General features: G+C 45.7%; 1 protein-coding gene across 1 annotated transcript in view; it reads right to left on the bottom strand.

Moving 5' to 3' along the window:
- The window catches only part of CRYBG3 (crystallin beta-gamma domain containing 3), a 119,927-nt gene that overhangs the window by 9,387 nt on the left and 97,013 nt on the right, over positions 1–13,527 (bottom strand). Inside the window, exons 18-20 of the mRNA XM_019557096.1 lie at positions 9,406–9,545; positions 5,633–5,756; positions 510–668 (exon numbers count right to left, since the gene is read on the bottom strand). Coding sequence (XP_019412641.1) covers positions 510–668; positions 5,633–5,756; positions 9,406–9,545 — 423 coding nt within the window. The remainder of the gene's footprint in view (positions 1–509; positions 669–5,632; positions 5,757–9,405; positions 9,546–13,527) is intronic.

Raw genomic sequence — 13,527 nt, 5'->3', positions numbered from 1 at the left:
GGGATGTCTCTGTCTCTGCTCAGAAAAATGGAAGCAAAGAATCTGTTAAAGAGATTAGCTTTGTCATCTGGTGCTACCACCAGATTACCAAGCATGTCCTGCAGAGGCCCCACGTTACATGATACCTTCTTTTTACCCCCTATGTATTTAAAAAAGGACTTCATGTTATCTTTGTTCCGGACCGCTAGTCCCAGTTCCATCTCTGCCTTGGCCTTCTTAACAACCCCCCTACAATCTCAAGCCAAGGAAGTATAATCCTCCTTGGTGATGGCCCCTTTCTTCCATTGGGTGTATGCCTCCTTTTTGGCTTTGAGGTGTTCGTGGATGCTTTTGGTGAGCCATGGGGGCTTTTGAGCACTTGCCTCCTTTGATCCATGTGGGGAGTCATTAAGAAAAATTTTAGTTGAAGAAAATGCAAGTAGGGAGAGGGGCTGACTGCAAGAGGGCACACAGTCAAGATAAAAGGCATGCATGTCAATTTGCTGTACATCAGAGATTCAGTGGCTCACCTTGGCTTTGAGGAGTCCTCGGCAGTAGTGCCAGATCTGTGTATGCTTGCCATTGTATGGAGACGCACACACTGTTGTAGCTCTTACATCTGTTAGGTTTCCAGCAACTGTTAAATATTTTTCTTGGGCTTGATTCTTTATTCGGAGGTAGACAGCTGGCTGAAAGTGTTAAAAAAAACAAGTGCATCAGCCAGGCTGTAGAAGTGGTAGGTACAGCGCATGTAGGTAGCATTCTTTAATTGGTCAGCCTAACACATTTCCCTTCTCAGGTATCTTTGCATGTTCAGTTTCAGACAGGGGACTGCAAAATAATCTTGGGATGTAAACACGTGCTATAAAAACCAACACTGCAAACCTTTCGTAAGTGGTGAATGGCAGCAAGCAGCTATGGGGGGAAATGTGGGATGCTGAATACACGAGACACTGCAGGTGTTTTAGTTAGGTTGGCTCCTGAGAACCACTTTAATTAAAACACTCCTTATACGCATGCTCCTCACCTTGGAGCATGCGTATAAGACCCCCAGATGATTTTGTGGTAGTGCAAATCGTGAAGAATGAAATGGGGGGGGAAATCAGCATGTAAACAAACTGTAGGTGTTCTTTGCAATACTGCTGTGGTCCCAGAGGAACACAACATATCCCTACTCCAAAGAAACCTCTGGCTAGACAAAGATATACATGCTTCACCAACCTAAACAGATTCACATGTATATCTGAGTGGGGCAGGGGAATGCATTTTAACACCCTGGCAATATATTTTGGCTTTTTAGGAATTCATAGGATGGCAACAGAAGAGACCTGAAGATATATCTGTGCACCCCCAAGGCACATGATATGAAGGGCACACATATTTCTGAAATGAAATTTTATAACTTTAGAAGATGGTATGAACTTGGGCTAGCTGCTCGGTGGCAGCTCAATGGAGCAACACACGTAGTTGGCTTGGAAAAGGAGTGTCTCTCAGTACTCTCGGGCAACCTTCAGCCCTGTGCTGTAAGGAATAACTGGCTACACAGGTAGCTGTGCCCAGCTCTTTTTGTGCAGAGGTGCGTGTCAGCAACGTAAGGACAGGTGACTTTTGGTCTACTCTGCACACAGCAGTAATATGCAGATAGCTATTTTTACCTCTTGTGTTACTGTAATCCAAGTATTTATGGCATCTGGCAGTGTATCTAAAATGCTTAGCTGTCAAAGTAAGACACTGGTAAATAAGTGCAACAAGTGTGACATGAGAAATGTTTAACATACCATTTAAAATACCATTCAAAGGTTAAGAAAATATTTTAACTGCAGCCTAGTACACACAATATACCCCTACCCTTTAATCATCTCAACTGCAAGAAAACTGTGGAGTATCAGGTGAAAAGCCACAATACTAAGAAAATTTTGACTTTTTTATAGCAAATTGTTTTCTTGACTCAGATTTCTTTGTAGCCAACATTGGAATAGGATAGCTTACTAGCTGGATTTGAAAGCACTGGAAGTAATATTCTTAAAAGTTTCTATTATCTTTTCAGAATACCAAAAGTCTGTTAACCCAGCTCACAGATCATCCTCCTAGTTCACTGTTACATTTCCCCAAATTAGTCTATTATTAAAAATGTCCAAACCTGCCTTACAAAATGGAAAAAATGCAATAGTAGCATCAGGGGGTATAACTCCAGCTCTTCAAATCTATGCTGAGGACTAGGAAGTTTTTGGAGAGTGCTAGTGTCCTGATGCAAGTGCTGGAGTGGCCAACTAGGGGTTGTGCTCTTCTCAACCTGCTGCTCACAAACAGGGAAGAATTGGTGGGGAGTTAGTGGATGGCACCTTGGGCAATAGTGACCATGAGATGATTGAGTTCAGGATCCTGAGACAGGAAAGATGGAGAGCAGCAGACTAAGGACCCTGGACTTCAGGAACGTAGACTTGGACTCATAGGCAGGATTCCCTGGGAAGTCAGTCTGAGGGGGAGAGGAGTCCAGGAGAGCTGGCTGTATTTTAAAGCAGATTTACTGAGAGCATAGGAACAAGCCATCCTGATGCACAGGAAGACTAGCAAGTATGGCAGAAGTAACCAGCTTGGTTTAGGGAACTCTTCAGTAAACTAAATAACAAAAGGAAGCTTATAAGAAGTTGCAACTTTGACAAGTAACTAGGGAAGAATATATGGGCATCGATTGGGTATGCAGGGATGAAGTCAGGAGGGCCAAAGAGCAATTGGAGTTGCAGCTAGCAAGGGACGTGAAGGGTAACAAGAAGGGTTTCTACAAGTATGTTGGTAGCAAGAGAAGGATCAGGGCAATGTGGGTCTCTTACTGAATGGGGGAAGCAAACTTGTGACAGAGGATGCAGAAAAGGCTGAAGTACTCAGTGCCTATTTCGCCTCAGTTTTCATAAGCAAGATCAGCTCCCAGACTACTGCACTGGGCCGCACAGTTTGGGGAGGAGGTGAGCAGCCAGCAGTGGCAAAATGAAAGGTCAGGGACTATTTAGAAAAGCCGGACGGGATACAACCAACAGTGCTGAGGGAGTTGCCTGATGCGATTGCAGAGCGACTGGCCATCATCTTTGAAAACTCATGGCGATCAAGAGAGGTCCTGGATGATTGGAGAAGGGCAAACATAGTGCCCATATTTATGAAAGGGAAAAAAGGAGGATCCAGGGAACTACAGATCAGTCAGCCTCACCTTGGTCCCTGGAAAAATCATGGATTTTTCTCAAGGAATCCATTTCCAAACACTTGGGAGGGGAAGAAGATGATCAGGAACAGTCAGCGTGGATTCACTAAGGGCAAGTCATGCCTGACCATTCTGACTGCCTTCTATGACAAGATGCAAGAGAGCAGTGGATGTGGTGTACCTTGACTTCAGCAAGGCTTTTGGTAAACAGTCTCCCACAGCATTCTCACAGGCAAGCCAAGGAAGTGCAGACTGGATGAATGGACTGTAAGGTAGGTAGAAAACTGGCTGGAGCATTGTGCTTAGAGGGTAGTAATCAATGGCTTGATGTCTAGTTGGCAGCCAGTATCAAGTGGAGTCCCTCAAGGGTTGGTCTTGGGGTCAGTTTTGTACAATGTCTTCATCACTGACTTGGAAGATGGTGTAGACCATATGCTCAGCAAGGCTGCAGATGACACCAAGCTGGGGGGAATAGTAGATACACTGGAGGGTAGGGCTAAGATTTAGAGTGACCTAGACAAATTGTATGATTGGGCCAAAAGAAATCTCATGAGGTTCAACAAGAATAAGTGCAAAGTCCTGCACTTAGGATGGAGCAATCCCATGCACCAGTACAGGCTGGGTGACTGGCAGGGCAGCAGCTCTGCAGAAAAGGGCCTGGGGGTCACAGTGGATAATAAGCTGAATATGAGCCAGCAGTGTGCCCTTGTTGCAAAGAAAGCTAACAGCATACTGGGCTGCATTGGTAGGTGTGTTGCCATTAGGTCCAGGGAAGTGATTATTCCCCTCTAGTCAGCACTGTGTCCAGTTCTGGGCCTCCCACTGCAGAAAGGATGTGGACAAACTGGAGACAGTCCATCGGGGGGCGACAAAAATGGCGAGGGCGTGGGGCACATGACTTATGAGGAAAGCCTGAGAGACCTTGGTTTATTTAGTCTAGAGAAGAGAAGACAGAGGGGATTTAATAGTAGCCTTCAACTACCTGAAGGGGGGTTTCGAAAGAGGATGGCGCTAGACTGTTTTCAGTTGTGGCAGATGACAGAACAAGGAGCAACCGTCTCAAATTTCAGCAAGGGAAATTTAGGTTGGATATTAGGAAGAATTTTCTCACTAGAACAGGTTCCCTTGAGAGGTGGTGGAATCTCCATCCTTGGAGGTTTTTAAGACCCAGCTAGACAAAGCTTTGGCTGGCATGATCTGTCTGGAGCTGGTCCTGCTTTAAGCAGGCAGCTGGAGTAGATGACCTCCTGAGGTCCCTTCCAACCCTAATTTTCTATGACTTTATGACCGCAGAAGCCCCAAACAAATCTGTTTTGCTTATTAATATATATACGTGATTCCAAGATGAGGGTTTTTTTTCCATTCAGCATGGGGAAAAAGCCTCATGTTTTAGATTCACATGGGGGGGGGGGAAGGGAGGAGGGGAAGGTGGCAAGCAGCTTCTGCAGCTCTGGCCCTGATCTGGGTTTTAAGTCAGAGCTGCAGCCTCTACCCCTGGCATTTCCACTGCCCCAGCTGCCTCTGCTTCCATCTGTTCCCTGCTGCCTCTGCCATGCCATTCCTACTTACCCCGAGTTGTGGCTGTAGCTCCAGGCCCTGGTAAGGAGCACATGCTAGCTCCAGCCCCTGTCTGGCCAGGAAGAAGCAGCAGTGGAGGTAGGTCCGACTCTGAGCTGTTGCTCCCTCAGCCATTGCTGTCTGGCTCAGTAGGGGCCACAGCCAGCATGTTTCCTGTGTCCCAGGTCAGAGACAGAGCCAAACCTGCAACTCAGGGTAAGTGGTGGGTGTGTGTGTGGCGGGAGAGGGCAGGGGTGGGGGGTCAGGGGGCAGAGGCAAAGGGAGGTAGGCAGGAGGGGGCTCAGGGAGTGTGGGGGGACAAGTGGCAAGGAGCAAGGTGCAGGGGTCAAGGGGTGGGGGCCAGGCTTTCCCTGCCGCAGCAGGGTATGGGGATGAATTTAAGATGACCCTCCAATAGTTAGATTCCATACATGGCAAATTACCCATAGAAAATGTATACATTTCTTGTAGAATCAAATTATTGGGGGGCTGTCTTAAATTCAAAGCTGTCTTGGATTTAGGCAAATATGGTATTGTCATATGATAAAAACAAGAACGGTGGAGATTCTATAGGAGAAATTAAGAGCTTTCTTTAGCAAAGCACCAGTTTTCATTAAATCACTTTAGAACAAAACGGTGGAGAAAAGAATTACCCTTCCCTAGCCCACTGCACTCAGGGTACAAGATTCCCTTATGTGGACTTTCAGTACGGCCTATTGCCTGTCAAAGCAGGGGAATGCTGGTCCCATTCTCATTAATGGCAGAAATCTCACTGATTTTGGTCGAATTAGGACTTATTCTGAAATTTTTCAGTACCAAATCTAATGTCTTTTAAATAAAAGTAGGAAGGTAGGGGAGAGACACTTGTTTTATTCCCAAAGCAGCCTTTCCTGTAAGAAGTACCTGCTTCAGAGGACGAAGGGAGCCAGTTACTTTCCAGCCACTGAACTCACTCCAATTTGAAATCTTGCTGGGTTCTAGTAGAATTTGTTTTCCTAGAAAATTGCCTCCTTCATAAGCAACCCACCTGGAAACAGAAAACACGCAGGGTATGTGAGAATGACAGATGGGAAAACAAAGATACAAAATAACACCTGCTAAAATATTTTTAAACCCTAATTTTTTTCCATGGTAATAGCTTACTAAATGTGTACTGTCATGCTAAAATGACAGTGCTCCTCTAAGTGCATTAAGTGCAAGTCTTGCCCCACACTGTCACTGTTGCAGCCTTTTGTGCTCACAGAGCAAAAAGGGATCATATGCAATTGGAGTGTGAAACACTCCAAAAGAGCCAAACTTGCTATATCAAACCGCACCACCAGACTGAGAACAAGTATGAGAACTTTATTCACAGTTAAAACACAGTAAGTGATCCTCTGTGAATCATAACATTGCTACTGTAGTAATAGAATGCAGTGCTGAGGCCATGTATACTGGCACAAAAATATACTCTGCCTCTTTTTCTCCTAGCCATAAACCCTCCAAGTTGCTCACTTCCTCCTGGTCTCACCATCTATCATGGCTGCCTGTGGTTGGGGCTGGCAACAAATCTCTGCCTCCCTGGAAAGCTCAAGCTGCCTGAGCTTACTAGGTAGCTATCTGGCCTCTCTGCAGCAAGGATAAGTGCAGGCAGCAGGGAAGAGAAGGAGGGCTGCAGAGGAGACAGACGGCTTAGTATAGCCCCATGGCATCCTGGACTGCACTTTACTTCATTTACTCTTTTACACATAAGCCACTTGGTGCGTGGTTTTAAAGTGTTTTATGTGTGCACTTCATTACTGAAACCTATTCAGATAACTCATATAACAAAACAGTAAAACTGTGGACAGTGGGTTTTTTTTGGTTTGCTACAAGTGAGAAAGACAGGTCAGTGAACACATCAAGGGCCCATAAAATGCTTTTCTATTATACACATTTGGGAGGAAGTCATTCTAATCATACAACCTTCATTCAGAGACAGTACATATTTGTGCCTACAGGGGAGCTGGAACAACAGTGATTCGAAGAAGCTAAAAATCAGCTATAATATTTCTTCCTTATTATTTTATTTCAGGACTCTTTTTTTTTTTTTTGCAATGCACTCATGCAACGTGATTTAGTGAAAGGAATTTTAGTCCCAGTGGTGGAGAATAGCCTCATTTAAAATGAAGAGCCCATGCTCTAAGCACTGTCTTTGTGTTTAAGAGCAAGGAGACAGGGAAAGTAAAAAATAATTATAATAATGAAACAAATGTTAATTAGAGTCATAAAACTATGGTCCTCGCAACTGGGCACTATAATTCAGTGCCCAAGAAGAAAATCCTTGTAGCACAATTGGTTCCAGCTCCTGAGTGACACAACCCTTGATTAAAGGAATGCAGACACAAAGGTGTGTATTCCAGTAGGATTAGGACAGCACTGAACCTCCTTTTTTGATTTGCTGTCTTGCAAAGGGTGTGTAGCCGAGCAGAGCAAATATGCAGAGAAATATGTATTTTGTTGTTTGAAATGCATGCTAGGAAGTTTAAAGACCACTTCCAGTACACTGTAGGCTAAGTATTTTGAAAGCACCGTTAGTACTTACGACCTTTTCACATTTGCCATTGACACTAGAACAGGCTTCAAATTAAATGTTGTCAATACAGTTCTCAGCACATTTACAGTTTAAAGGTGTCTGCTGCATTTTCACTGAACTTTAAAACTACAGAAAAACCTAACTCACAACTTTGATCTACCAGGCTGCAATCACCTTTAAGGTCTAGTAAGGACCCCTATCCCCACCAACCTGGGCCACCCGCATTGGCTCCTCTAGACTAACCTCCCCATCCTATCCTATCTTCCATTACAAATCTATGCCTGTGCATGGCAGTAAGATCCCACACCACATACACAAGCCTTTTTGCCTTTCACTTCCTTATTTATGCAAGGCTGACCTTCTACTGGGACAATGGACCCAGCTGTTTGAGGCAGGATTTTGCCTATCTGAACTATCCGGTACAAAACCTTGACTAACCTCTTACTAAAACTGCAGTCAACCGTGTTGCACAGCTGCAAGGCATAACACCCTAACCTGTGAGAGGTAAAGTAGGGGCACAACAGCAATCAGTGTCCTGCTGCTGCAAAGCTAGTTGAAATGCACTTGGGAGATCCAAGGAAGTGGGCCGTGCGCCCCCAGTACAGAGGAAGGCAAAACCTCCCTAGTCCGTACCAATCTGACTGGAATAAAATTCCTTCCTGACTCGAGCTGTGGTAATCAATCTGATCCTGAGTGTAGGGGTAAAATCCTCTAGCAAGGAACTGCTGAGTTTTAGCTCCAAAGAGAGCACTGGCACACCCCAGTCAAAATCTTCAGCCTTGGCTGCAGCCAACACCCAATTTTTCTGAGAAAGGTGAAAAACCCCCCCCAACAAAAACCAAACAAACCCCTCTGACATAGCAACAGAAGGAGAAAATCCCTTCCCAGCCCCATGTGGCTACCGGCAAAGCCTGGAAGCATGGTAAATACCAAATGCCCTCAGTGCTCTACAACCTGAGGACTTGCAGCAAGTGAAACTCCACATACCGCACCTCCTTTCTGGACAGCCAGAGCTACCTTTTCTGCATCCACTCTATAAATCTCATTCTAGCTCCTTCAATCTTCTTTCATAACTAAGCCAGACTGTGGAGCTCTTCTTCATTTTCCTGCTGCTGAGTATGGTCCTCTCCAATATTTACCTGCTTCAGGCTGCTTTGCCAGTGATTTATGTATGTATGTGTAGGGGGGAGTGGGGGAAGACTGCCCATAGGGAAGTCCAACTTAATTCTTCATCACATAGACCTTCAATACTCAGCGACGACTCAGTTTTCTGAAGGGGCAGTGATCATTTCCATTTTTTCTCATAAACCCTGAAAAATGCTCAGAAGGTAAAAAGCCACCAGGCAACTCAGTGAAATGCTCCAGGGGTAGGGATATACCCCCCCAGAACTCTTGGTTTCAGGGGTAGGAAAGTACATTTCCTGCTAGTTCCCCAAGACAGAATCACCCCATCTCCCACACATGCCTTGACTCCCCTGAGATGTAGAAGGCCTGCTAACATAGCCAGAGATAATGAGGAGTAGGTGAGGAGATGATACTGAGGACCAGAGGGGAAAGGCTAGTGCTGCTCAGTCCTCTGTGCTTGTCTGTGGCCTCTAGCATCCCATTTAATTGCTCTGCCATCAAATATGAGGCCAAGAAAACTCACCAAAAAGCCACACACCCCTGGCTCCTCTGTAGTTAATTAAGGAGAAGGGAAATTTCTTTGTGTTGCTCCACAGAAAAATGATGCCTCCTGGGATGTGCAAAATTTTATATATTCCTATTTAAATCCACATTAGAACAGAATTTAAAGCATTATGGCAAAGCTGTGCAGGGCAGCTCTGCAGCCACAATTAATATGCACAATTAACTTTAAATTTAAATAGAATTTCTGAAGTTGGGGACAAGTTTTATACCAAGGGCCACTATTCATAGCACTGACTTGACAAACCTACCAATAAAGCCACTGTAAAGCATGCAATGCATAACAGAGCTAATAGAAGAGCTTAACAAATTACTGACACTTATTTGTATAACCACAGTCCTTGGGAGCTTATGGGAAGGCACTTATCAAGGGGATCAAAGGCCTCAATATTGTATTCTGCAATAAGGTGCTCTGAAATATTCCAGCTGTACTTACAGTCCGCTTCTCACCCACACAGACTGGGTGTAAAAGTGAAGGTCCTCATTCAAAACAGAACTGACAGCATCTTTAAAGTGCAATTCTCTGCCCTTACAACATTCAAGGGCAAACAGGCTGATAGAAGGTTCAGCAAACACCTGGAAGAGAGGGTAGGTGCAGTTACTCAAGATGGTGTAATTGCCACTTGTGAGCATTTTACTTCAGTGTCCACCTCCTTAGCATGGATATTCACTAGTAATTTGCATTTTTTTATTTGGATCCATAGTTTCCCAAAAGGTCATGCTGCTGAGAAAGTATGTTGTAATTGACAAATCATGGAACACTTGGGATCTATTGGACACCACACTACAGAGCCCAGTAACATAAGCATGATTCTTCAGATTTAAACCTTCAAAGGCACTGAAACACCTTGAGGTGCACAGTGGGCTGGTGCTTTTGAAAACACCATAAAGTGTGTATCACTGCATATTAAGGTGCTTCAATATCTTTGAAAATCTGACGCTAAACATTTAATGAAGAAACGGGTTACAAAGTTAATTTCAAAGATCCAGGGAAATTCAAGTAATTGGCAATCACTTCAGGCTCAAGTGACAAGTCAACACTTTTCATGTAGCGCCATCTTTATCTACAGATAAGAGCTTTGTTACCAAAAGTGGCTGATACAACAGTTACAAAATATCAGTTACAAAGGGTGCATCTAGATGTTATTCCAATCACGGCAGTGCTTTCCTTGCACGATGAAGACATCATACCATGTGCATGGCTAACTGTGCGCAGGACGGAAGAAAGGAAAAAGAAATAACAGCTTGCACTACTGCTACTGGCTACTCTCATTGGTCATCTCGCACTGGGGAGCTGTCACTGGGCAGCAACACCACTGAACGAATTAGATAACTACTCAGGAGTCATTCCCCAGGGTCCATGGACTAGCCCTGGAGAAACAAGCTGGGAGAGAAAGGGGAAATCTACCCCTCAGTTCCCCTGCCCCCTGCATGGAGTCAGAGCTACCCTGCTCAACTGGAGCATAGCCCTGGTCTCCCAAGCTGCAGCAGGGGTGGGAATCCACCTCCACCCCAACCTTCTCTGTGCAAGTGCAGGGAGCTAGGGATACCTTGCCCAACCACAAGCAGTCTGGTCTGGGAAGCAGCAAGCACTGGTAGGGTGAACACCTACCCTAGCTGGGTGGGACAGTCCTGGAACAGGAACATCAAGTCATGGTCCTGGACTCTGGGACAGTTCTGGATTTGCACTATCGTTCAGGGATCAGGAAACGGCGGGTGCCCCCTTGCAGGCTGGCAGAGTTCCAGTCTGTATGGGGCTGCCGGGAACAGGATACAGGAAGCACCACATGCATGTGTGCACCTGCACACATGCATGTAGCCGGGAATACAGCCTGGCCGCGTGGAGAGCAACATCCTGCAGATAAGTCTATGGCAGGGGATGGAGGGATGGGACAAGAGGGGGAAAGTGAGGGAGTGGGGCACAGGCTGGCAGTGCTGCCCAGCCAGGGTGATGCACAGGGTTCAGGACTGGGGCAGGGAGCAGGACAGAGCCACAGTCAGCTCATCCATGGAGTGTGTGTGTGGGGGGTTGAAGGGGAGGGTGCTACTGTATGCACAGCCTCCCCCCCCCCCTCCAGATTTGTGTGCAGGGCAGGGGCATATGCGAGTTGTCTGCTGTGGGCTCGGGGTTTCCTGCCTTGCTGCCTTTCCCTCAGGAGCCCTGCACTGGCTACATGCCCCCTGCCCATCTGGCAGCAGCAGGGGTGGTGGTGGCACGGAGTTGTATGCCCTGCTGCTGCCAGGCAGGTAGGGGGCACATGGCAGGCTCAGTGCTCCTGAGGCAAAGGAAGCAGGGTGGGGAGCCCCAAGACTGCAGAGGGCAACCTGCATCCGCCCCTGCTTCACTCAGCTTTGCTCTGGCCGTACCACCAGTGCAGGGGAGGCAAGCATTTGCCCTGCCTTTCCATTTTGAAAAGGTTGCCACCCTACGCACTGGGGAATTCCCCCCCCCCCTTCCCCATGTTTGCTGTTGCCCAAGAGGCCCGAACTGCCTGTGGCTGAGCAGGTCCTTGGCTCCATGCCTGGGTGGAGAGAAGTGGCAGGGATTCTCCCCCCACCATGCCTGTTGCTGCCCAGAATGCTCCAGCATGGCAGGGGTGTGTCCCTGATCATATAATCTGTACTGGTATATGAGGGGCTGTGTTGTATTTCTCCTGCTGGGTGCTGCTGTTTAGAGAGAATGAACCTAGGAGTCAGAACTATGCTGGGCAGGGGTTTCTTCCTTGCTCTTTTTCAGAGAAGTTTATACTGGAGATGGAGCAATGGGATGCTGGAGGACCGGCAGATTGCTATCACACAATATATTCTTTGCTACACATGCAAATTAAAGCTAGATAGCAACCAACTATGAAGTTAGTATACAGTTTAGAGCTCTAACTAGCTGGTTGGAGCTTTTTATTGTGTGATAGCTACTTTGTATATGGAGCTGGTCAGTTAATAACTAATGTGCAGAGAAAGCCAAGAGAGGTAAGGTATAAAATCAATAGGACGTACACAGTACCAACTTGAAAATCAAAACACCTATGTTTTCATTGCAAAAAGGTGTATTTTTTCCTGAGGTTATCTTAACATAGTTGCTCAGCAACTTAGCAACCCAGCAAGAGGTGATAGCATTGATCTCAATGAACTCTATTCAAGTAAAAACCATCTGCACCTTATCTCCACTAGGATTTGAAACTGAGATAGGTAACCAGTACAAACACACTTTCTGTGGTCAATGGTGGAAGGCGCACAAATCAGGAGCAATCTGAAAAAATATACACCCATGCACTAAGTCATTAAGGAAGCAAGAGTATAAATGTGTTATTCCAAGGAGGATCACTTACTAGAAACTTTTAGTGAAGTATTTCACAAGATCTCCACTGTGATTAAGGCCTTATGAATTTACTGGCACTGAGTCACTGCATGTGGTATACAGCTGGTTGCTTAACTTGTACCTCAAGGAAATGATTCCCCCTCCTACCTCACCTGTGTAGCACTATTATCAGCAGCATGCAGCTCAATGGGGGTGAGAAGCTCACCCAACTATCCATGAGAAGGAAAACGTTTCTCATTCATCTGAACACAGCTTTAAGTGAGCATTTAGTCTGAACCCTTCCACCCCCAGAAACTCCAAACTCCAAAAGAAAAAAAACATCAAGAGTCACAATGCCTTTATTTTGAAAGTTTCTCTCTTCTGACCTGCCCTCCACTTTTCTGGAAAAAGATGAGTCAGATCATGGAGGATGGGGCTGCTCTTTTTGTTGGTTAGTTTTAGACCTATTCTGACAGATACACTGCAGACAGTTGCTACTTGGGTTACTTCACCCAGCTTCACCTTTGACCTGCAACAATCTTACTCTCTCAATTCCACTCTTTACCTGCACAAAGACTGACAGGATGGCTGAACTCTGAGGGACTTTGTAGATGAGACTCAGAAAAGGAAAAAATTGCTCTTTCAAAACTGAGTGAGTTTTAGGAGTGAATGGCCACTTGAAAAGCCACTTCCCATGTAGTGTGGACCCTGATTACACACAACCATTGATCCTTCTGGATCATGGTATATGCATGAGATCACCAGGACCTTCAACACGTATGTCTAGGCAAGAGTAAGGAGGAGTGGAGGTTGCCCAGATCTTCTATCCCTCCTTTGGACAATTGAGACAGTAGCCAAAGGCCAGACCAAGTCCAGACATTCGGTGGCTTGATGGCTGTAATTACATGCACATCTAGGAACGAAACTGACATCTCCTGTGCAGCAAACCAGGGTTCTACCACTGACCCATAATAGTGGGCCGGACACCGCTGGACCCTTTTGAGTCATTGGTGGTGTAATGTACATACAATCAGTGAACAGAATTTTTATATTTCTGTCTGATAATGGAGATGGAGACCATGAAGCAAGAACCAGAAGTCAATGAGGAGTAAGGCAGCAGTGTAGTAGCAGCCTGGATTTTCTTCCTTCTTACATCAGATAAACAGTAAGATTGATGGAGATTGAGAAGAGATTGATGTCATATATCTTGACTTCAAAAAAGCTTTTGATCTGGTATCCCATGATCACCTCTTGCCCAAACTG

This window comes from Crocodylus porosus, unplaced genomic scaffold (assembly GCF_001723895.1).
Source record: "Crocodylus porosus isolate Cpor-Errol unplaced genomic scaffold, CroPor_comp1, whole genome shotgun sequence".
Lineage (NCBI taxonomy): Eukaryota > Metazoa > Chordata > Crocodylia > Crocodylidae > Crocodylus > Crocodylus porosus.
This window is presented reverse-complemented; position numbering and strand designations above follow the sequence as displayed.